Source organism: Rhipicephalus sanguineus, chromosome 9 (genome assembly GCF_013339695.2).
Source record: "Rhipicephalus sanguineus isolate Rsan-2018 chromosome 9, BIME_Rsan_1.4, whole genome shotgun sequence".
NCBI classification, from domain to species: domain Eukaryota; kingdom Metazoa; phylum Arthropoda; class Arachnida; order Ixodida; family Ixodidae; genus Rhipicephalus; species Rhipicephalus sanguineus.
The window spans coordinates 28298107-28323259 of NC_051184.2; the positions used below are offsets into that span (position 1 = coordinate 28298107).

The 25153-nt window shown below is 48.4% G+C and overlaps 1 protein-coding gene across 1 annotated transcript; it reads left to right on the forward strand.

The window, feature by feature from the left end:
• The first annotated feature begins 10688 nt into the window (after window positions 1-10688).
• LOC119405410 (tyrosine-protein phosphatase 13-like) lies at window positions 10689-24019 on the forward strand. The gene is made up of 5 exons (XM_037672248.2): window positions 10689-10827; window positions 13563-13688; window positions 14791-14945; window positions 17147-17282; window positions 19432-24019. Exons 1-5 carry the CDS (start codon window positions 10735-10737, stop codon window positions 19498-19500), a joined length of 579 nt encoding a protein of 192 aa, XP_037528176.2. The 5' UTR covers window positions 10689-10734; the 3' UTR covers window positions 19501-24019.
• Window positions 24020-25153: the final 1134 nt, after the last annotated feature.

Here is a 25153-nt window from a genome sequence, read left to right on the forward strand (position 1 = left end):
GTAAGGAGAAAGAGCGTCATGCTCTGGGGTTCAGTCCTCGCTGCGAGAGCGTAGGCTTTAAAGCGAGAGCCCAAGGTGAATGATAATTTTGACCATTTTAGCCCTGGATTTTGTATTTTGACATTTTTTTGTGCGTGTTTTTCTAATAGCTAGGACCTCAGAAGACCACCAATGAAAAATTGACACAGTGGTGGAAGTGTTTATGGATTGATAAACATGACGTCAGATTAGGTCATCAGGGCTCAGTGGTTGTGAAATTAGAAAAAGTGACTTCTTCATTCCTGCTACTCGTTAGAGTAGCAGGAATGAAGAAGTCCGTTGCCGCAGAACGGACACTGTCCTTGAAAGCGGCCAGTTCTCAAACTCAGACTCGTGATTCGTGTACCACCGCTTCGCAACGTTGGCGAGGTAAAAGTTGATAGTGCTCAACTTCGCAGCGTCTCCCACCGTTGGGTCCACTCACTTTCGTAGGACGACAGCTAGTTTCGACGTCGTGGTCTTCTGTTCCCGCAAATATCGGGGGGCCGCTGGTGAACTGGCACGGGCAGACAGCGGCTGCGAGAGGTGGCGTCTGTGGGGCAGCGTGAGCTGCATGGTCGACGGCAATGTGCGGGATCGGAGTTCCAGGGCGTAGGCGATGGGGTTACCCGGCACGATCCACCAAAAGGTAATGAGGTTATTGGAAAAGCCTCAGAACCAGGCGGTAGAGCACAGGGCGAAGAAGATGGTGGTGTTCGAACGCAGATCTCGTGGTGCCTCCGCTCGCGATGATGATCGTTGAGCTCCCTCTCATGGTGTTCGTCCTTCATTATATATATATACTATACAATATATAATATATATATAAATATAATCTATATATATATATAATATATAATATATATAAATATATATATATATATATATATATGCTTGGGTAAGAAGATCGATGGGTCGGTACGATAAATGAGTGAAAAGGAGGGATGACGTACGAAGGGTACTTTAGCATTAAAACTACATTCGTACGTGAGTCCTTCTTTCATCTTATTATAATATACAATATATAAATAGATATAGATCATATAGTATATATAAAATAATTTGATAACTAGTGTGCGGCGATAAACCGGGCCTAGTGTGAGTGAATGTGGTTACAGTGCGCCGTCGTCCTTAATTACAATTTTAGGAGCTTCCTCCTTATGCTCGCGCCTTGTCCATCGCGCCGTATCCTCTAGTTCTGATTGCTCCCACTATTGGCAAACTCGGCGCGTGCTCTCGGCCCGAAGAAGAAGAACAACGTGCGTGGGTTAATGACAGCACTCACAGTCTCCTCTGGCACCCGGAGAAGGTCAAATGCCAATCTCGCTGTTCTTGACGAGTACGCCGAAGAACTGTCCTTCCCACAAATCTCCTTCGGCATACCTCGTCAAATCACCGGGCCTCGACCAACACCATTCACCAAGGAGAGCATGACGATGAAAAGTAATAAGGCACAATGTTTCCGGGAGGCCATGACGTTCAAAAACAACGCCGCCGCCAGCGCATTCAAGCGGCAGCAATTCGAGACCGGTGGACGCGAGTTTCTCGTCTAAGCCCCACGCGTTCTTGACGCTTTCTGTTGCGGAACCGGCCGCCGCGGTGGTATAGCGGTTACGGTGCTCGGCTGCTGACCCGAACATCGCGGGTTTGATCCCGGCCGCGGCGGTCGCATTTTGATGGAGGCGAAATGGTAGAGGCCCATGTACTTAGATTTAGGTGCACATTAAAGAACACCAGATGGTCGAAATTTCCGAGCCCCCCACTACGGCGTCTCTCATAATCATAACCTGGTTTTGGGACGTAAAACCCCAGATATCTGCCGCGGAACTGCACTGGGACCGACTTCTCGAAACGTTATGACGATAGAGGAATTTGTACGGAGGATTCACGGGTTACCCGATCATCTCCGAGCAAACTCCTCTAACATCATTCACTTCGTGGTTATGGCGTGAATTTTTTGGTTTCTTTTCATGGGGCACAAAGGCAGAGTAACGCACGCGGGGGCTGCCAGGAGTATGCGCGTGGAAAGATTCCGTTTATAGCTTTTTGTTGAACAGCAGAACAGCCGCCAGATGCAGTTGGGCACGCGACTGTACATAAAAGAGATAATCAGCCGCGATCACTCATATTACCTCGCTGGAACCCTTTAAGTGGAGAAAGGCCGGGCCGAAACATTAAATAAAGCTTCTTTTCACTTGCGCATCAAACACATTGCTTTTGCTACACCCGGATCCGGTGACACCTTGTCCTCGAACGGGGCTCCCGTCGAAAACGTCGACAAAATAAACAGTTGTTTTTATGAAGGCGCAAACTTACACACACACACACACAAACATATTAATCTTATCTTATATGATATATATATATAGATATTATATTGTAGTGAACAATACAGACGACGACGAAGCAGCCAAGAAAGCAAGCCACATCGTTGGTGGTAGCCACGCGACCCGAGCTTGCGCTTGCTTGGATTTTGGACCCTCGACGTTCCTCGTCGTTCCTTCACGTTTGTACGTGAATAAACCACGTGACATTTGGTGAGGTACGTGGATTCTCCGTACGAACCTGGAACTTCGCTCCCGCAAGCTCCCCCCTGTCCGTGACACCAACATGGCCAACGAGACCCCTCCTCAGGCTGGACCTTCGGCTGTCCACGTCACCTGCGGCGCCGTGTATCCCCAGCGAGATCCACCACCATCTTCTCCGGCTCAGGCGAATCGGACGTGGAAGATTGGTTGTTGAGGTACGAAAGAGTCGGCGCCAGTAACAAATGGGACGACCAAATGAAGCTTGGCTACGTCACGTTTTATCTCGCGGACATCGCGCAGCTGTGGTATCACAACCACGAGGCTGAAATTCCAACTTGGGCAGCTTTCAAGACTGCTGTTACAGACGTGTTTGGGCGGCCTACGGTTCGCAAGCTTCACGCCGAGCAGCGCTTGCGTCAACGTGCGCAGCAACCGGGCGAGAACTACACGGGCTACATCGAGGATGTCCTGAATCTGTGTAACCGCGTGAACTCCGCCATGACCGAGGAGGACAAAATCAGGCACATCCTGAAGGGCATCGAGGACGGCGCCTTTCAGATGCTGCTCGCGAGAAACCCTACCACGATCGCGGCACTCGTCTCACTCTGTCAGAGCTTCGACGAGTTGCGTAGACAGCGCGCGATCGCCCGTCAAGCCCTCACGACGCCCGACACGCTCTCAAGCTTGCAGCTAGCTGCCCGTCCTGCCGATCAGCAGCCGCTTTTGTCCACGATCAAGGACTTCATCCGCGAGGAGGTAGCGCGCCAGCTATCGTTACTTACTGCCGCTCACGCACGAGCCTGCGCAGGCTTTGGCTCCGGACCTACAACACGCCATTCGAACCCAAGTTGCGGAGGCCCTCCCACCGATTCTCCAACAAGCACCCGTCACTGCACCGCTTACCTACGCCGCCGTCGCTGCTCGCCCGCAGCAGCCTACGCCCTATTCTCGACCTGCCATGGCACCCCATCCCTTGCCGACGACCGCGAACGCCGCGTCGCATACCTTCGCGAGACCTTCGACTCCATTTTACCGCCGCTCAGACGCGTGGAGAACGACAGACAATAGGCCCATCTGCTTCGCCTGTGGTATCGCTGGACACGTCGCCCCCGCTACTGTCGCCAATGTCCTCCATTTGACGCCGTGGGCAGGCCTGTTGCGTCGTCGTCAAGGGCGCCACCAAGGTACACCCTTGACGATCAACGACCCTACGCCAACCACCGATCACCATCCCCTCGACGACGCTCCCTGTCACCAATGCGTCGCCGACCTACTACGGAAGAGGGAAACTGATCGCTGCAGTTCCGGAGGCAAGAGCTGCATGCGAGTCGAACTGCTCAAGGCCTCCATCTTTTTCGCCGCAAAACGTTATCGACGTCAATGTTGAAGGGACCGCCGCACAAGCGCTTATTGACACAGGAGCCGCCGTTTCCGTAATATGCGAGAACCTATGCCGCAAGTTAAAAAGGTGACCACGTCGCTCTCGGACTAATGCTCCGCACGGCCAGCTCACAGTACATAGCACCTTCTGCTGTGTGCACCGCGCGTGTCTTATTCAAGGCGAACTGTACGTCATCGAGTTTTCGTGCTAGCGTCCATGCTCCCACGACGTTATTCTCGGCTGGGACTTCCTTTCGCGTCATCGTGCCCTCATAGACTGCTCCCGTGCAGAAGTCGCCCTTACGCGCCGCTGCAAACTTGCTCTTTCAGTGGATCCCCTTCCCGACGCTTACAAACGTGTCGTGCTGCGGACACAGATATAGCCCCGAAAACGTCCACCCTGGTAGCCTTGACCTGTAAAGCCGCTCCAGACGGAACTGTTCTGTTCGTCCCGTCCGAGGTATTTCTCCGCCGCCGCGGCTTGCGACTACCGTTTGCCGTACTCGCCGTTGAATCGGGTGCTACAATTATGCTGGTTGCGAACTCACTGACATCCTCAGTTACATTACTTCGCGGGGAATGTTTGGGCAACATACAAGACGTTGACCTGCTGCGTTCTCTGGATTTGCTGCAAACCAACCCGACCTCCAGCTGAATGCCATAACACCACCTGTTGCCACTAGTCTTCCGCTCCAGACATTTTCCACCCTTCCGTTGCCGCTGATCTATCGCCGACACATCGACGCGAACTCTTAGCCCTTCTTCGAGAAGTTCCGCTCTTCCTTGTTGCGCTCAACCATCATTGGGCGTACAAACGAGCATCACCGCACCACATTGACACCGGTGGGTAATGCTCCCTTACGCCAACGACCATATCGAGTTTCAGCGGAAGAGCGGCGTATTATCAACGACAAGTCGACGATATGCGCAAGCGCGGTGTCATCCAGCCATCCCAGAGCCCCTGGTCGTCCCCTGTTGTGCTTGTTCGCAAAAAGGATGGATCATTAGATTCTGTGTCGACTACCGCCGCCTCAATAAATAACTCGGAAGGATGTATCCCGTTGCCAACGCATCGACGATGCTCTCGATTGCTTGCAAGGAGCAGAATATATTCTCGTCGTTGGATTTACGCTCGGTTATTGGCAAGTTCCGATGGCCGACCCTGACCGATCGAAGACTGCATTCGTCACTCCTGACGGGCTGTATGAGTTTAACGTCATTGCCGTTCGGACTCTGCAACGCCCCAGCTACCTTCGAACGGATGATGGACAACATCCTTCGCGGCTACCAGTGGAATACCTGCCTCTGCTACCTGACGACATTGTCGTTTTTCCTCGCGATTTTCCGACTCACCTTACTCGCCTTCGTGCAATTCTCACGTGTCTCACCTCTACTGGCCTTCAACTTAACATCAAGAAGTGCCATTTGCGGCGCGCCAGCTCACAATACTAGGCCCCGTCGTCTGCAAGGAAGGCGTTCTTCCCGGACCCCGCGAAACTCCGCGCCGTGGCCGAATATCCGAAGCCCAACTCTATGAAGACGCTTCGAAGTTTATTGGGCTGTGCTCGTATTTTCGTCGATTTGTGCGCGACTTCGCTTCTATCATCGCGCCTCTTACCAATCTACTGACAGCCTCCAACCTTGGTCTGCTTGGTCACAGGAGTGTGACGAGTCTTTTAGACGCTACGGCGCTATTAACGTCGCCTCCGATACTTCGTCACTTTGATCCTAATGCGCCTACAGGAGATCCATACCGACGCCAGCTGGGTCGGTCTTGGCGCAGTACTGGCTCAACGAAAACAAGGATATGAAGAATACGTCGTTGCTTACGCGAGTCGAACCCTCAAGAAAGCCGAGTGTAATTATTCTGTCACAGAGAAAGAGTGCCTCGCCATTATCTGGGCTTTGGCCAAGTTCCGCCCGTACCTTTATGGCCGCCCTTTCGAAGTAGGGACGGACCACCATGCCCTATGTTGGCTGTCATCGCTGAAGGATCCGTCGGGACGCCTCGGTCGTTGGGCACTTCGCCTACAGGAATACGACATTCGTGTTGTGTACCGATCCGGTCGCAAACACTCGGACGCTGATGCCCTTTCCCGCTCGCCGCTACCGGCTGACGCAGCTTCGTCGTCATCTTCTTCAGCTGTCTTGGCGCCAATTGACTTCGCAGACATGCCGTTGGAGCAACGCAAGGATGCGTGGATTTCCCACCTTCTCGACTTTCTGACTGACCCATTAGCACATCCAGCCTCAAGAACTATCCGTCGTCAAGCCACGCATTTCACTATTCGAGATGACCTCCTCTATCGGCGGAATTACGCGTCTGACGGTCGGAGGTGGCTGCTAGTGATACCACGCCACATGCGCACGGAAATCTGTACTGCTTTCCACAACGACCCGCAAAGTGCTCACGCCGGCGCTCTCAAGACCTACAACCGCCTGCGTCAGCGATACTACTGGCGCGGCATGTATACTTTTGTGCGCAAGTACGTACGTGCTTGTACTGCTTGTCAGCGCCGTAAAGCTCCACCTGAACGCCCAGCCGGTACACTTCAGCCTCTGCCTTGTCCGGCGCGTCCATTTGATCGCGTCGGCATCGACTTATACGGACCGCTTCCCTCGACTTCTTCTGGAAATAGGTGGATAATTGTCGGCGTAGACCACCTCACACGTTACGCGGAAACTGCAGCCCTGCCCACAGCAACAAGCAAGAGAAGTTGCGTTTTTCATCTTACGCAACTTTGTCCTTCGCCATGGTGCTCCCCGTGAACTTTTGAGCGACAGAGGGCGTGTTTTTCTGTCTGACGCTATTCAAGCATTGCTCGCTCAGTGCAACATCATTCATCGCATGACGACCGCATATCACCCGCAAACGAATGGCCTCACTGAACGATTTAATCGCACTCTCGGCGATATGCTGACAATGTACACCGCATCAGACCAGACCAATTGGGACACCATCCTTCCGTTTGTCACGTACGCGTATAACACCGCTACGCATGCGACCACAGGTTTTTCGCCTTTCTTTCTCTTGTACGGACGCGATCCATCATGCACGCTTGACACTATGTCTTCCCTACACGCCTGACTCATCTGAGTACACTGCAATTTCTGACGTTGCAAGATACGCCGAAGATTGCCGACGATTGGCCCGTTCGCTGACAACCGAGGACCAAGGCCGTCAGAAGCTAAGGCACGACACCGACCGACCTCTCCCTACTTTTACGACAGGTGCCCTGGTTTGGCTTTGGATCCCACCGAACACTCCTGGCCTTTCGTCGAAATTACTTGCCCGATATCACGGGCCCTACCGCATTGTCACTCGTACGTCCCCAGTCAATTATGAGGTTGAGCCTCTGACACCGTCCCAAGACTTACGTCGTCGTGGTAGGGAAATCGTCCACGTGAGTCGCCTCAAGCCCTATTATGACCCCGCCATACTGACAACGCCTTAGGTCGCCAGGATGGCTACGCTATTCACGGGGGCAAATGTAGTGAACAGTACAGACGACGACGAAGCAGCCAAGAAAGCAAGCCACATCGTGAGTGGTAGCCACGCGACCCGAGCTTGCGCTTGCTTGGATTTTGGACCCTCGACGTTCCTCGACGTTCCTCGTCGTTCCTTCCCGTTTGTACGTCAGAATAAACCACGTGACACAACCAAATAAACGCCCAAAACTTCTTTATTTCGCTGTGCTTTAACCATTTTACGGTGCGGCTCATTAAGTGAGAGAACACCAAACATTTACAGTAGAACCCCGCTGTTACGTTCCTCACTGCTGCGTTTTCCCGGCTGTTACGTCGTTTTCCGCCGGTCCCGGCATAGCTCCCATAGGATACAATGTATTGGGAACCCCGTTGTTACGTCGTAACTGTCGGACCGTTCCTGTATGATATGTCGCGAAGTGCGCTCGGAGCCGACCGAGTGACTACCAAAGAAAGCGGCCATGGTGCATTTTCACGCAGCTTGGCCTCGTTTGACCGTAATATTAGCCGCATGAGAGGCGCAAGCAACAGAATTTTTCAATTGATGCAAACAAAAGCATGGCCTTCGAGATTAAAATTGCAAAGATGGCGTCTATGACGTAACTGCTCGCGAAAGCAAGGCCTTCGAGATTGGCATTTACTATTGACAAAAGCATAGCCTTTGAGATTTGTATTGCACAAACATGGCGTGTATGATGTAATTGCTTGTGAAAGCAAGGCCTTCGAGATTGGCATTCACTTCTGCCATCGCGTTGGTGTAGACTCATCATCATCGTTATTTGTTGGAGAACGGGAGGAGTTCGAGCTGGTTGGAGCTCGCATGGTCGTGCGTGCGGTTCGCGGTCGGACTCGCCGCGCCGGTTGTGATTGCGTGTGCTTAGTTCTTTCATGCGTATACAGCTGTTGGTGTTAAAAAAATCACATATGTTGATTACATTTCTGTAGATGAGGCGGTCCTAAGCTCCGCGTTTCTATCCATCGACTAGATCGCGGCTGAGCGCGCCAATTTTCATGCTGCTCGTAAGAATTGAAATAAAATTCTGTACCACTAAATATTTTGCCGTTTTTCCTGTTTTTCGGCTCTTACGTTTTTCGGCTCTTACGTTTCCCGTCTCTTACGTTTATTTCCTACGGTCCCTTCAAAAACGTATCAGTGGGGTTCTACTGTAGTTTGCCACCGATTGCAGCCTTTTGTGAAACAAGACATGCTGATTATTTTTAATGCAGAATGCATTCTACCAGAATGTATTCCATCACCTTCTTTTTTTTCCCTCTTTTCTCTCTCTCTTCCTTAATAATAAAGTGGAACTGCTTAGGTTCTATTGACTTTATTACCAGCTAGGTCTTTTCATTGACACTTGTATACCGTAAGTTGTTGTTTCTGTAGGGAACTTAGTGTGGCTACAGTGAACTTTATTTGTTTTTAACACAATAGCATTAAAGAGCTCGCTTCGTAGAAATACTAATGTCGGTGGCGGCGTCTTTAGTTGTGAGCGAAAAATCAGCGTTGTCTGTAAGCAAAAATTCGAGGTAGGTGCAAATAAAGAAATGATAAAAAAATCTTCAGCTTGAGTGGGACCAGGGGTTCGAACCTGCGACTCCTCGCTCCGTGGTGCAATGCGTTTAGCCGCTCGGCCACCACACATACATCCTCTAGCATACTCAAAGCGAGCTATTTATATACACCATTTGCCGTTGGTGGTACACACATCTCTGAGGCTCTTCAGTGGCTTGGCTATCACCCGCGAGTTGGCGCAAAGGGCCCATGTGCGCGCTCTTAGATGGCATCGCCCCCGCCGTGTGGCTGTGTTTGTCACGCCGCATGCATGGATGTTGGATGCCGGAGGGCGGTCCGCACTTTTGGCTTTCCTTGCAGCACGGCTTAGGTCTCCACCGAGAAGCGAAGCCAGGCTAGCGATTGGGAAGGTGATACAAACACGGGGTCCTGATTGTGCTATCGCATTCTGCTCTGAAAACGAAGCTCAAGTGTCTTCCAAGTTTTTGAACAAATTCAGGAAAGGTCCATTGTGGCAGTTTCAACACTTTATCGGTTGTTTTTTTTTTTCTACGTTACAGATGAATCAACCCGGGTCTGTCTACAACCAATAAGGGGTGTGGACGGGTCTGATTACATCAATGCAAGTTTCATTGACGCTAAGTTTAAGAGCTATCCCACATAGTTCACAGCCCTATCCTGCAATTATCTTCTCTTTAAGTATTATCTTGTTCACTTTCTTCCTTGAGTATATGGATATTCTTCAGGCTTGTTTCTAATTCTAGACTACCTGTAACTGTAACGTTGAAATGCATAGCATCTGTTAGTCACAACCGCGCCATGTGTTCGTGGTATGCTGATTTTGTTAGAAGTCTTAATTGTTGGAAGTAAAACTTGTCTAAAAGGTTGCACTCTCGATTGCACACCTCATTGTTAGTTTGCATTGAATGCTTCATCATGGATAGTATCAATCATTTGCCTCCTGCATGCAGTTGTTCATTAGTCGCGTGCTGCAGCTGCTCATTTGCGAATCTAGGTGACCGTCACGCACTTGTCATATGTCATATTCGGGTCTGGTAAAGAACAAGTGCGCTTGCGGTGTGTACTGTTATCCCCCAGTCACACTGGCAAGTTTCGTCTCATTTTTAGCTATTGCGCCTCGCCGCTGGTGTCATTTGCACACTGTCACACGAGAACGCTTCCTGACACTCGCTGCAAAGCACAGTTGCCGTCAAAGTGCATTTGCCAAACTCGCTCCGCCATGTCGAAATGTGTAGCCTCGGCCGGAGTGGCTTGAAAATAAATTTAAAAATGTGGGAGCTGAGTGCCTAGTATTTTTAAACGATTGTTTTCATTACTAGGAATGTGGTCATGCAGTAAAACATGCTACACAACAAAAAACTAGTTTACTATTCTCGCTCTCGGGCAGTTTATGACCACGGCCACCAGGGACAGCCACTGCACATGCTTTGCAATGGCCGCATCCACTGTGTTCGTGCGTAAAGTTTACTCAAAGGGCTGTTTATAATTACAACACATTACTTGCTAAATATTTCCTAAAATAACAAATATATGTTGTGCTACTAACTTACTCATCACCATTACTATCATTCCCAAAGTGCACTTCTTTTTCTCATGTAGCAGCGCGCCACCAAAGTGACACTGTGCGAGCATAAGTGCACTCGCTCCAAGTGATGCTAAATTTGCCAGTGTGATAGGTATTAGAAGCATGAATCTCACTTTGCGCACCAGTTCTCTGCCCTTGAATCGTCTCTTTGTTTTCAGGGTTACCGGTACCGCAATGCATACATAGCGACACAGGGACCCATGGTAGAGACCACAGAGGACTTCTGGCGGATGGTCTGGGAGCACAACTCCAATATTATCGTCATGCTTACCAAGCTGAAGGAGATGGGCAGGGTGAGACATTGTGGCACATCCTCTTATACTCTAGCCATGCGACAGATCTGATCTTAAATTTTGGTGTCAACATACATCAGAGATGATACAGGTACCATGAAAGGGCTGCACTTTGCAACATCGTTGACTGTTTGTTTGTATTGAAGTTTATGCTGTTTGCTGCATGATTGAAGGAAGGGGAACTTAAGGACTCGTTTTTCTTTGTTTAGACACAATCTCAATGATAACCAACAGACAATGAGTTCAAGAAAGGTATAGGGGATGTTATTCGTACTCTTTTAACTGCATTGTAGTAATTATGATATAAGTCTGAAGCAATTAAAGTGGCGGCATTATAGTGACTTGTTTTTTATGCTGCCTCTCCTATCTTGCATTTTTAAGTTACCGTATTTTCTCACATATAACCTGCACCAAAAAACAGAAAAATGTGCTTAAAAAGGGGGGCGCGGGTTATTTGCAGGGGCACACTCTAAGAAAAGATCGAGTAAAAAGGGCGTCTTTTTGTCCCACAACAATAATCGTCATTTATTGTTCCTTCCTTCCCTTGCACTATCGCCGCGCGCCCGGCACTTTCTGGTCACGAACGACATGTGCGCTATCAGCGTGACATAGCATTCTTGGTAGGAAAGTGGCCAGCGCCGAGTTTTCAAGAAAGGAAACGCAAGCAAGCCAGATGACGATTATTGTTGTGGGACAAAAAGATGCCCTTTTTACTCTATCTTTTCTTAGAGTGCAGGTTATATGCGAGAAAATACGGTGCGTTCATGCTGTTCTTTTTGCTGTGTGACATTTATCTGTGTTTCTTACACTCCTACAATACATTTATGCAACGTGCTTATGGTGTGCACGCAATTTTCATTTGATACTCTTATTAATACATCGTGAGGTTAAGTACAATTACTACAAGCACAAGCCTACGTTCGTTCTTCTTTTTTTTTTTTTTTTTTGCATTCTGCACCTCTGATTGCAACTCCATGCTATCATTTGTGGCAGCTTTTTCTGTTTGGCCTCTTACATATTGTGCTAAGTGCAGTGCTTGATGGAAATAAACTCCAAAGTTTCAGCCTTTAAATGCTTGTTTGGTTGTTTGTATACAGCATAGACCGCTTATAACGTAAGTCGCCGGAGTCGCGAATATCCGCACTATAAGCGGTACCGCACTATACCAAAACAACATTTTGAAAGGTTGCACGTGTACAAAACATGACCAACAGCAGCGCGCGATTCCGACTATCGCGCATGCGACTGGGGCGTAAGTTTGCATCTGCTTACATTTGAAAATGTTGAACTGTTAGCGTCCGCGGACCTGCGGTGCCGACATAAAGACGCGGAAAAAAGGCGCCGTCACGGGAAGCGCCGCGGTAACACCACTGCGCGTCCGCGATGTCGAAAACGGTGGCGACCGCAAACCACATTCGAGTTTTTCCACACGCACGCCCGCGTTTCGTATAAAGATGGTAAGTCCCCCCTTCTAAATGCAACAATTGCAAAATGTTTCATTGTTCGGCACCAAACCGCAACTTCTGTAGTCCGCGGCCGCCGACATGGCAGCTATATCTCGTTAGGCCTAGCGTGCGCGTTGCAACTTGGCACAACTTGGCATGCCACCGCGAGAAGCTAGCCCTAGGCAACACGGAGATCGGGAGTAGAAGAGATCGCACTCGCGAGCTAAACCGAGGGCATCACGCGTGAAGCGAAGTTTCGGTTCGCGATCGGGAGAACAGCCGCGGCAAACTATCCTGAAAAAGTCTTTCAAGCTTGTAAGTCCGCCTGTTGGTGGCAAAGGCGAAAGCTCAATCGCGTCTCAAAGCATTGTTACTTGCGGGGGAATCGAGGTTGCACGCGCGATATCTGCGCTCTACGACGAAGCAACGACGAAGCGCGCATGTCAGCGGCCGAAAGGGGGCAAATGCTTCTCCGTCGGCCGCGCAAACCGCTCCCCCTCCTCACACCACGCACCTGCGCCGGGCGCTGTCCCCCACAGCCATCCGTTTTTTTTTCTCCCCCCTCTCCTTGTTCGTTCGTTCCGCGACCCTCCTCCTTTGTAATGCCGTCGCCGCTCTCTCCCCCACCGGCGCATCTCCGCTGAGAAGCACGCTCCACCCTCGCATCTCTGAGAATGTTCCGGATGCCGCATTATAACGGTCTTTCATCTCGGGGTCTGCACAATAAGCGGTATGCGTATACATGGAGTTCTTAGGGAGAGTAAACGGGAGTCAGAAAAAACCGCATATAGCCGGTACTGCACTGTAAGCGGTTACGTTATAAGTGGTCTGAGCTGTATATGGGCATGTTTTGAAAAGAGTGATGTCAACGCGTCCAACTCAAAATGAATTGGTTTGTTTTTGCTAGAACTACTCCTGACGCCCATGCCATAGCTTCTAAAATCATACTGGTGAATGTGCGGCTTCAATTTTCCTTCCAATCAGTAGTTTCTTTGGTTTCAGTCACTTACACGCATGCACGCACACACTGACAAATTGTTGACTCGATGTGCCTGCATGTTTGTGTAGGGCTGGGTGTTTTGTTAGTTGTTAATTTGTTTGGTCTATGTTACTGTGAATGTATTGTGCGTGACAAGAAACAACGATAAAACAAGTTGTTCTGATCTTTCTTGACGTTGAATGGTGTTTGGTCATTGGTTTTCTTTTTTTTAATGATCTTTTAGCTTTCTTAGGAAGTGCTTGGCTGGTTGCATGAGACGTTTCTTTCTTCCTTTCTCTTTTCACCTCCAGGAAAAATGCCACCAGTACTGGCCTTCAGAGCACTCCCAACGGTACCTCTATTACGTGGTGGACCCAATAACAGAGTACAACATGCCTCAGTACATCCTTAGAGAATTCAAAGTCACGGACGCCAAGGTGATTATTACCCAGCATTATTTGGCTCAACAGGAAGCATAATCCTTCCTTCCTGTTGAGCCACACTTCACGTTTCTCGCAGTGCAGTTGTTTTTGGTCTGTGACTTTTTGCTTGGGAATAACTATATGCTCAAGCAGCGTAGCAATTTGGGCTAGTTGGTATAGCTTCATCTTCAAACAGTGTACACACACGAAGACAGTTTGTCAGTTCTTCTTTGCATCTTCATGTGTGTGCGCTGCACAAGGATGAAGCTATACTCGAGGTGGACCTAAAATTCGGTGAAAGCTCGATCCACAAAAACACTTTAAACCTTCTGTTCACCTCTTAAGGGAGCCATGTTGGCTGCAGTCCACTCTCAGTTTCAAGGAGTTGAGAGTCAGAAAGATAAAATTTTTTGCCTAAGTTATTTTTTTTTTTTTCAAATTCTTTCATCATCCTTCGAACATTTTGCCTTCATGGAGCAAGAAATAAAAACAAAAGGGTTGTTGATACCTCTTTCATAGGAATCGTTCATAAGGCAAAAATGAAACGTGCTTCCAAAGAAGGAGCTGCGACAGTGTTGGACGTTAAGAGATGCATTTCATGCATTGAGTATTGCTATAGGGCTGCCATGACAGCCTTCTATGTGCATGCACCCTTGTTGACACTGACTGCTGCATCTCCGCCTGACATTTTGATCCAACTGCGTAGTGTCTTCGGCAACCCGGTAAGTTGCGTCACGCTCAGATAAGACAATTCGTGAGAAGGCTTGAACTTAACTGCCCTTGATCTGTCTTCGTGTCTTGTCTTTTTTCTGAGCTCGCGGAAGCAGCTAATAGTTGCTTCGGCAATAATGGTACAGTAGACACTCGTTAAATGGAACCTGGAGGGACCAGGAAAATATGTTCAGTTTAACAGGACTTCCATTTGCTGAGAGATGAACAGGGTTGCATAATTTAAGTGTGAAACCAGTCATATCAGAGGCAGTTGCTCCAGTTGAGCAGCAATTCCATTTCAGAGATTTCCACTTACTGGGAGTCAACTGTATTTTCTAAATTCTAATCTTGGCAGGTCTGCGCATTGTCTGCTTTGCGCCAGTCCAATCACAACTCCTCGATGCAGGACGGCCAATCGCGGACTATCCGGCAGTTCCACTTCACCGACTGGCCCGAGCAGGGTGTCCCGAAGACCTCCGAGGGGTACCTCGAGTTCCTCGGCCAGGTGCACAAGACCAAGGAACAATTTGGACAGGAGGGACCGATCACGGTCCATTGCAGGTGGGCAACAATATTTTGCATAGGGATCGCTTCCCCATTCTTTTGCTTAACTACCGCTCACATACCATACAGTCGACGACTGATAATTCGGACTCCACGGGGAACGTAACTAAGTCCGAATTATCGAATGTCCGAAAAACGAATGCATCAGAAAAAAAAATACTTTTATTGACACTTCAGGGTCCCGGTGGCCGAAAAAAGTTGTCAATGCATTGCTGCCCGCACTTCCGCTTACGTGCAACCAAGTCCGCCTGTATCTCCGCCAGTGTGATGTGATCGCTGTACGATGACGAGCTGGTTTCGTTCGTGAAGGCAACGCGTCTGTGCGGCGCATTTAGCGGTCGCACAAAGAGGCAGCATGAATGGCGGCGCAGCGCGTTTGGGTTCTCGCCTATGAAATGCGTGCACTACGCATGCAACTGCACTAGGCCACATGCACTATTGAGCATTTGACTGAAGATGCTTATCGTAAGGCTTGTCAACGATTGAGCCGTACTGGCGCGTTTGCCACCTGCCGCCATCACGCCTCCGTGCGTTTCCACTGCTTATCCGTAAAGACATCACCGCACGGTGCCGTGATAGCGGCCGCTTTAGATTTCCGGTCCGCTTCACCCCACAACACTTTGGCATCGCGACAAAGTTGACTTTCGGACTCTGCTACTGTCGCAAACAGGTCGACTCACGAAAGCGCTGGTTCGAACCTACTAGATGATAGACGCGGCAAGGGGAGGGCTTCAATTATTGCCTTTCGGACCTGCAATTTGGGCAGAAAATCCGAAAAAATCGGACGCCGAAGAGTTTTAGCGTCCGAAATTTACGACGTTCTTGACCATTGATGTGTATGGGGCTGGTGACGGTGCCACGAAAGCGTCCGAATTTTCGGGCATGTCCAGAAAATCGGGCGTCCGAAAAATCGGCAGTTGACTGTATCTGCCTCGTTTCGTTGTCGTCGGCGCGGTCTTCGGCGCTCGCTGTGAGGGCACCGTTGGCGCCATTTAACTCGGATCTTTTGAGACAGCAGAGAGTAAAATAAGGCAAGTCTCAAGATAAAAATGAACGCGCGCGCGAAACGCTTTATCGCAGACGCATTCGACAGAATCGCGACGATAGCAGCGCAGCACGGGGATACAGGAACCGGAATGTAGGATGTTCGCGACGTCGATACGATTTCCCACAGTTGACCAGTGCCTCCAAGATCGGCATTTCCAATCACAAATCTGAGGCATAAAGTAGGAATCGAAAGTAGCGATCGATTGATCTCTGAGGCCATACTTTGTATGGTACGGGTGCCATAGGAGATAATGGCTGGCGATTTGGCGTGCGCGACAGTCTCGGACAGGGTCCGGATTATCGAATGTAGATCTCGCAGCTGTCCGAAATATCGGTCGTCTTTACACATTACTTCTATGGGATCATCGGCGGTGCCGCGCGACTGTCCGAATTACCGAGCATGTCCGAATTATCGGTGTCCGATTTATCGGTCGGCGACTGTACCATGGAACATGGAATACTATGCAGTTTGCTTCTTGTCGTCATGCTTCACGCTGCCCATGTGGGAGGCCGTGACGTATTTCGAAATGACCATTCGGGGAGGACCACCACGGAACAGTATTCTGTATTTCACGGTATTGTATAGGGCCCCAGAAGCCAACTGTTGTTGAACTGCTGGTTTCTAGCCATTCGCATGAGCATAAAGTAAATGTTCAGAAAATGAACGAGGACCAAATGTATACAAGATTCCACCCCAGGGCACAGCTACTTCCCATATACCACAATCCGCCATTCACTAACCATTCACGAAATCCGGGAATTTGGGGAGGGGGGTATCCTAAGGTATACCCTTGCCCATAAAAATTCAATGGTAATTTTAAAATTCTGTTAACGTTACAATTCATTGCCTCTGTTTAGCTTCAATTACCCTCATTGCCAACAGTGCTGGTATTATACTGTAAAATAATACAGTAGGCCTCACACAGACTTATACACTTGTTTTCCACTTTTGCACTACTAATGCTAATCATTGAAAACTTGGTGTCGTGCCAGCCAGTGAAGTAGATCGCAAAGCATTTTCTTTTATCTAGCAGTTCCTGTTTGTTTCTCCTTTTTAGTTCATTTTTCATCATTCTCCTTTGAATGGAAGTGCTCCAGAAACATTCGTCCGCACCTTCAGACATCAATTGTTTGGGAATTTATCATTCCAGTGCGGGCGTTGGCCGGACAGGCGTGTTCATCACGTTGAGCATCGTGCTGGAGCGCCTACAAAGCGAGGGTGTCCTAGACATATTCCAGACGGTGCGCACGCTTCGCACCCAGCGCCCAGGCATGGTCCAGAGTGAGGTCAGTGCCTGTTATGCAACTTAAGGTGGGGCCATCGCCGGTGTAACGTGGGGCCATCATCGAGCTTTCTATGTCGTATTTGTATTCGATGACTAAAGCTTTTCATACATGGAAACGATGTACATTTTACCTTAGGTTTACCTCGTATACAGTGTAACGTCGTTCATACGTACCTGCCAGAGATGTGGCATAACTACGCACTAAACAGTCGTTTGCATTAACCACCAAGTACGAATTCGCATCTCCTGACGTGCGCCGTCACCACCAACAAAGAAATAGATGCAGTGCCACAGCAAATATTGCCTAAGGTATCCACCACAAAGCCTTTCTTTTTTTTTTTTTTTTTTTTTTTTGCCAAAGTCCAGAAAAGATTCTAGCACTTTGGATGACCGTCCGATAGTGCATGGTGGTGACGCCAAGCAGTGTTTCAAAACTATTACAGTCGAACCCGACTATATCGAACCCGTTTACATCGAATTATCCTGTATATCGAACAGCTTCTGAACACACGGTATAGTTACAGTGAGAATATATAGCGAAAATTACGGTTACATCGAACAAGAATAGCAGCGACTCCCAATATATCGAACGTCAAGCGGGGCAAAAGTGCTCCCAGAAGTTGGCTTTCCCTCGTAGCGGCAGGGAAACTGGCACTTTTCCCCGCCGCTCACTCCAAAAGTAGTTTAATCCGGCGGCGCATGACCCGCTGTCCCTACCGTGACCGCGCTGCGTCAGTCGAGCCGCCGTCACCCCCCTGCAAAAGATGACCCTGACCCGCCCGCAGCGTTTGCTGAGACAGCCAATCAAGGCCTCTTGTACTCTCGTCGCGCGAGCACGCGGGTCGTGCGAGTTATCTACCTGCATTTCTCGTTCGTTGTGCTTCGCACCATGCGCCTGTGCCATGATGGCTAGCGTGAAGCGGCAGAATTTGCCTTTCGCCATGAAGCTCGAAATTATAAATAGAGTCGAACGTGGTAAGAAGTCAGACGTCACGGCAGCGTGCAAGATTCCGAGGAGCACTTTCAGCACGATCTTGAAGAATGAGGCGAAGATTAGGGATAAAGCGGACAAAAGACTCGGTGCCCGTGGCGCCCGACGCGTACGCACGGCTGTGTATGAAGACGTCGAGGCAGCCGTGTACAAGTGGTTCGTCAACGTTCGGTTGCGCAACCTTCCCGTGTATGACCCCATGATCGAACAAAAAGCAAAGGACATGGCTTTTCTCCTTGGCAGGGAGGATTTTCAAGGTGGCTCCGGTTGGCTACAGCGGTTCAAAGAAAGGCATGAGAAACGAAAATCCTTTGCTCACATCCTCAGAGGTTATTGGTGCTCTTGCACTAGTCCAGCGCTTCTGCGCAAATGTGGACGGTTGCAGCCTCGCCTGCTCCGACTCTTTAGACGATGTTGAGAAATACGTGCTGTCGCAGGCAACGAAGTTGTTCAAACAGAAAAAAATGGAAGACTATTTCAAGCGCAACTAAGCTAGCTTTGTCAATAAAGTGCTTTTATGAATGGTGTGTGAATTTATGACGTCCAATCCTTTAGCAGGCTTATATCGAATTATGCTCTATATCGAACTGACAGGCGTTTTTTTTTGCGAGTTCAATATATCCGGGTTTGACTGTACAGGGTCCAGGATGCTCAACGACAGAACAGACAATATCGGCTTTACGCGATACATGTGTACGTGTCTATACCATGATGTGCTACTTGGCAAAAACTGGCACAGTTTCATTGAAACGCAGTACGGCCACGTGGAGTCAATCGTTTGTTGGCTAGTTGCATGCAGCGCGTCACCTACTCAGCTCACACTGTCACTGAGAGGCCGCTTGCTGTATCATACGCGCGCATTTACCGTGAGAGTGTTCTTCGTACCTACTCCGCTCCAGACCATGCAAAGATGTGGTGAGTAACTCGTTGGGTTAACGCGGCGATGACAAGCTTCCTGCAAGCGATGTGTATCCCCAATGCTCTAGCGGTCTTGGCAGTGAATGAGACATTGATTATGAAATAAGATCATTCAGCTGATTGCTAAGTTTTCATGTTTTGATTGCATTTGTCTAATTAGAGGTCTTATATATGCTCTGTACCTCTTGACTCGTCATAAATTGGGTCCCATGGCTAACATGTTTGTTTCCTTATTTTGCAGGACCAGTACCAGTTCTGCTACAGGGCTGCATTAGAATACATGAGCAGCTTTGACCACTATGCAAATTGAGAAACTCGAGAGCAGCACAAAGAAGCCGAGCTCCTTGCGGACTTCAACGGCCCGCGTAACTAAACGATTCTCCCCTACCTTTTCTTGCGCGTTCACGGCACTTGCTGCTGTAAGGACAAAAAGTGCCCGTGCCATACGTGTTGGGAAAGTGCCGACGCTGACGCAGTTCTGCGGGGGAAGGGGGGGCAGCACACCTCCACGCACACACCTCTCCGATGTCTGCGCCCTTGCGAGATTTTAGTTTTAGCTTTTTTGTTGTTTGCCCTCCAACAGTTCTGCGTTGTTCACGCAGATGTTGCGGATTTCATATCACTTTCGTTTCATTTCCGTAATAGTATTTGAACGTTGCGTAATTGTTGGGACGCATGCAAAGTGTGTCGGTGGGGTTATGTTGGCACATTCGTATTTCGACCTGTCATGAAGCGAAGTGGAATCTATTGCCGTTTAATCTTATTACCCGAGTGAACGTACAGTTCGGTTGCACGCCTGGGAAGAGACGTGCATCATTCCTGAATTCGGTAGTATTTCAAGTCTGCCATTTTTTTTTTTTTGTTACAGTGGCCACCAGTACGATCTCATTTTTCTTTTTAAAGCTTGTCTCGCTACGAGTCGCACCTGTGCCCGTAGCAGAAAAGGAAAAATCACTTAGCACGTGACATCGGATATTCACGACACCACTGTGTTCACTAGCGAAAGAAGCATCGCAGGAAAGAGTGACCCAGCAACTTTGGTGGGTGCGCCGCAATGTCACAGGCAGAAGCGAAAAGAAAAATACATCCAATATTGTCGGAAGAGGCAGCAGTCGATGAGGAATAGACGACGGGTGTTTGTCGTCTTGCTTCCTAGTCACTCAGGTAACCACTTTCTGCATTTCACGGGAAGGGGAGTCGGCAGGGAAGGCACCGAGAGAGGGCTGCCTTCAAGCAGGACTTCTCTCCTCACCGCCTCTCTACGAAAGTTTTACGGATTCACAGCGCTCAAGATTGTCAGAGCAAAACGGTGGGAGGGGGGACGCGGCCTGAATATTCTGCAAGGGCGTTAAGTAGGAAAGCGAGAAACCCCCCTTCTTGTCCGACATCCCTACCTCGAAGCGGTGTAACCTTTACTTCGCAAAGTCTGCCAGCCAATGAATGTTTGTTGTTTTTTTTTTCACCCCTCCCCCTCCCGCCCTTGTTGCTCAGATATTCGTCAAGGCAATAGCGGCGATAATTTTCGTTGGAAACTTCGTTTGGCGAAGGTGCAGAAAGTAAGAATTGCACACTCCCATTCAAGTTTGACCATTCTCCTGAGTCTGCTTGACCCACTCCGCGGCATTCCCTCGGCATCCACGTCGACGCCCTTACGTTTTGCCGGCACACGCGCGAGTGCATTCTCTCGCACGGGGCTGGCGCAGCACAAAACCGCGGCCGTTGCGTCTGCGCACCGATCTAACGTAACGTTCGATAGGCTTTTGTCTTTATTGTCATCATCTTTCATTGTACCATACCGCCATCACTGCATCACACACTCACAGTGGTATATGTTTATATTGTGTTTGGAGCGTGGGAGTGTGTCTCGGTACGATTTTCTGTACATAGTCATGTGCACCCAGGTTCACGCATGATAGAGGACAAAGAACTGATGCTATGGAGAGCGCGCTGCGATTTTTTTCAGCGGCTGGAACAGGAGTGGTCACGAAGTGACAAGCATTCTGCAAACTCTGGATTGGTTTGCAGTGGAAGGCAACTCTCACACAACTGTGAGAGTGGGCGGGAAGATAGGTAAAGAAAAGCATGGATCGTCGAGCAGGCTCTAAATGGTATTGAGCGGGGCACGCCACTGCAGTGTCTAAAAATAGCTGTGGTGTCATCTGTTGCAAGCGTTAACTACAGAAAGGTTGCAAACTTAATGATGCCGTTGCAAGCACATGCTGAAAAAAAGAGATAATAGTGTGTTTCTTGGTATGTTGCTCCAGCATAGTTTCGTCATATGGTGCTGCAGGCATGAAACTGTTCTTTTTGCTGGATGTCCAGCAGATGATGCTACATCACATGCAGATACTGTAGTGACGTGCAGTTTTGGCAGCGGTCTCGTTCGTAATGAATTGTGCACTCTTGTTTCACTTTTTTACATAGGTCACTATTTCAATTTAGGCAGCCTGCTTGCTGTAACTGTGTGCTTGAAGAAATTTTTTTCCTACTGCGGGGCTTAAAGCCTCCTTAGAGTGTTTTTGCTTCTCTTGTTGTTATTTATACACTTTTACCTGTTCCTTTTTCGGTTGCCGTTTACAAGTCTTCTATGAGATTGAGCTTTTATGACGTGCGCAGAATATAGATCCGTGTGAATGCACATATTTTTTATTTCTTTTGCACACTGTTGACTTTGTAGAACACTTTCTTTTACCTGTCTGCCGTATTTATGGCAGCCCTTTTCTTTTGCATTTGTTGTGTGAACGTACAAGCATAGAGGCTTTCAGCCGTCTGCTCTTGATTTATCACAGTGTACCACATTTCGCTCGTATTATCCACGCCAGAAATTTAAGAAGCCGAGTACAAAGTTTGGGTATTAGCGCAAGTGCTTATCCTCACAGTGGATGTTAAAGCAATGCAAAGCCACTTCTAGATTTAAAGCATAGCACCAGTATTGTCGACATTGCTGAACGCACTAAAAGAAACGGATATTTTTTCTAGAGCTGCACTTTGTCCGGTTAGTTGTCGTTAACGGTTGTTTTTTTTACAACGGTTCAGAAATTGTATGCAGCCATTTTCACAAGTATGTAAGCATTGCCCTTCTTCCCTTCCTATGAGAGTTGTAATAGGCATGTGTGTGGCATTGCATGCAAGGGGTGGGTTATGCGTGCGAAACTGCGGTATACGTCTTGCTTGCTTTCTTTTATTCTTTTTTAACTAAGCATGCCTGTAGTGTGCAGAGGAGAAAGAGAGAAGCTGTGTTTGTACTTTTGTGTCCGAAGCTGGTTCGTATGTGTGTGCGATTCTGTTACATTAACAGAGAAGCCCTTTGTAAGTTTGCAACCAGGTAGCTATTTTTACTGGAACCGACGGCGTTAAGTCTGGTGTCACGCCGAAAGCAGGCGGGGGTACACCTCGGCAGCTTTTACCGACTTGGCATGTGCTCCCCGCTTACATTGCGTTTCGGCACCCGCTCGTTTCACGTTCGAGGAAAAAAAGACGCAAAGCGAAACTGCTTTCTATTGAGCCGGCCTGCGCTCTTTTGTACATAAACCTTGCACGTGACTTAGAGCTGTAGCATTTGAATGCTGCTGCATGTGGCAGCTGGCCGTGACGAAGTCTTTTCTCGAGGTTGCAGCTCTGTTGCACCTTCGGCGACACAACTACCCCCATCGACATCGACCGCGTTGAGCTCCTCCGCGATCAGTTGGGAGACATTCGCCATTACACATAATCACGGGTTGCATGTCACGACCTCCGAGAGCTTCTTCTTAGGGACATATCATCACGTAGTGGTTTCTTCTCTTTCGCCGGCTCCCGTACAGCGGCTGCCGATCCCATAGCCTTGTCGACCCTTACACACTGACATACTTAAATGAGGTTGTGACATATGCGTGTTGCGCCGAGAAATAAAATAGGCTCTTCGTTTTACCGTGTGCTCGTCGAAAGTGTCTGGTGAACAGTTGTCTGGAGAGAACCGTGGTGCCCTATATAAACTAGCACGCCTTGTGTGTCGTACGGGAATTCAGTGCCACTGAGAGGCTTGACACAGTAGTGCAAGACGTGCGGTGACTGCCGGGTTCATTGCATGTGGTTACGTCGTCGCACTACGGATCGGTGGCCAGCAATCTGAAAGAGTTCCTTTCGCGTCCTTCGTTTTACGCTCTTGCGTTTCTGATGCTTTCAGAAAGCATCCGGCATTGTGCATCCTTATTTTGTTTAATATTATTATTTTATTGCTATTGTTGCAGTAGCCCACAGTAGTAATGGCAGCGCTTTATCGGCTGCTCAGAGAACAAATTACGGATTGTTCTTTTACATACTTTCTCCGCAGACTCGTTTATTTCTACTTTTGCAGTTAGTGACATGTTTTAATCGTATGCTGCATGATCAATGGATTCTTCTTGCCAGCAAGAATTTATTTTTTGTGTACTCTGTTACTTCTGGAATGTTAATTGTGAGACCCATTACAAACATCTTGCATATCCAAAAGACGATGTGTGGAGCCACCATCACTGGTGTACGACCGCAGCACTTTTTTTTTTCTTCTTTACCATCTTGGTGCAAAACTATTGTGAAACGAGTGGCAGCTAGAAGGTGTTCTGACTAGCGGTCGTTACGGTCACCAAAGAGAGGTGAATGTCACACAAATGACTCTGCATGCATCCAAGAACTTCGAGGCCTGAAGCCTTGAAGGAAAAATGTAAGACTCTTTTGGGATGAAACTCGCTGTGTTGCAAAAGCCCACAGAGGCACGAGCTGCTCCGAATAATTGCGTGTTCCTCCCTGTGCCACAAGAGTGGCTCGTGTCTGTCGTAGTGTATTCAATAAACATGTCCAAGGACTCTCGACGTGTCATTTCCTTTTCCTGTTTTTACCCTTTCCTCGGTTACATGAGACGATTTTACATAAGACATATGGGGGCTGCTACCTCGGGCTGTTAAGTGAATGTTTTTTAAAGACGGATAGTCTTTCTTGGGGAACTTAAATGCAGAAATTTTGGTCTGTCTGTCTTTCTGTTTGTCTGTCTGTCACTTGATTCAGCCACCCTGCCAAAGTTTAACCACTTTCTGAACGCCCAGCCATCTTGAACTAGTACGGCCGTTCATACTTGTAAACATTTTCGATCAAAAAGCAAATAGTACGCATATCTGAGGTGCAACATCAATACGTAAGTATTAGGTGGTGCATTCTTTTACCAGAAAATGCCTCAATAAGTAATTCTAAAGACCCTAATGTTTCTTATGCAGCGCTCAAAATGCTAGTGTTTCTGAGGCTGCGCTGAAAATGCGATGCTATGAGCCAGATGCGGTGGTTCAACATAGAGGAGGAGGATTCGTGTAGCACGGCCAGCACAAGACTATCGTCTTTTGATGACATTTGCAGCGAAGCACGCAGATACGCGGCCAATTTTTGTTGTTTTTGTATATTGCGATGTGATTAATAAGGTCATGGAACGTTGAATGCATCAACCCAACTGTTTCCATGCGTATGCGTCTACCATAGCTCTTTTAGTTTAGTTAAAGGTACAAAACGACATATAGCAGCACCGAAACCCATCCGTACTATAGTCGATACATGCAGAGCGACACTTGACAATTAAAAAATTAGAAAAGTCAGGTAAATTGTAAATTTTTCCTAATTGATTGTCTTTTGGTTCACCTCGTTGCTTATTAATGAAAGTGCCCAGTTAAAAAAATATATAGATTTCCATTACACAAATACCTTTCAAGATAATTGGGCCCAGTGAAGCTGTAGTGAAGAAAACAATAGATGGCTTGTAATGCCAGGTTGTGACATAGATGTACTACTTGAACTCACTTCAGAAGCTTGTCCACACACAATCTGACATGCCCGCCATTTCATAAATTTGATCTCTGTCATGTGCTAAAATACCTAGGGAAAAACTTGAAAAATCCTTCGAACTTGGGGTGTCGCTGGCTGGCTGGAGCCAATGTTTTGACAAGCGAACTGTCTTCTTACAA

Excerpts from the sequence above, each read along its gene's own strand:
- LOC119405410 (XM_037672248.2), top strand. The coding sequence starts at position 10,735 with ATGGTAGAGACCACAGAGGACTTCTGGCGGATGGTCTGGGAGCACAAC. Across the intron at positions 10,828-13,562 it reads AGCTGAAGGAGATGGGCAGG|GAAAAATGCCACCAGTACTG; the intron begins GTGAGACATTGT and ends TTTCACCTCCAG. Across the intron at positions 17,283-19,431 it reads CAGGCATGGTCCAGAGTGAG|GACCAGTACCAGTTCTGCTA; the intron begins GTCAGTGCCTGT and ends CTTATTTTGCAG.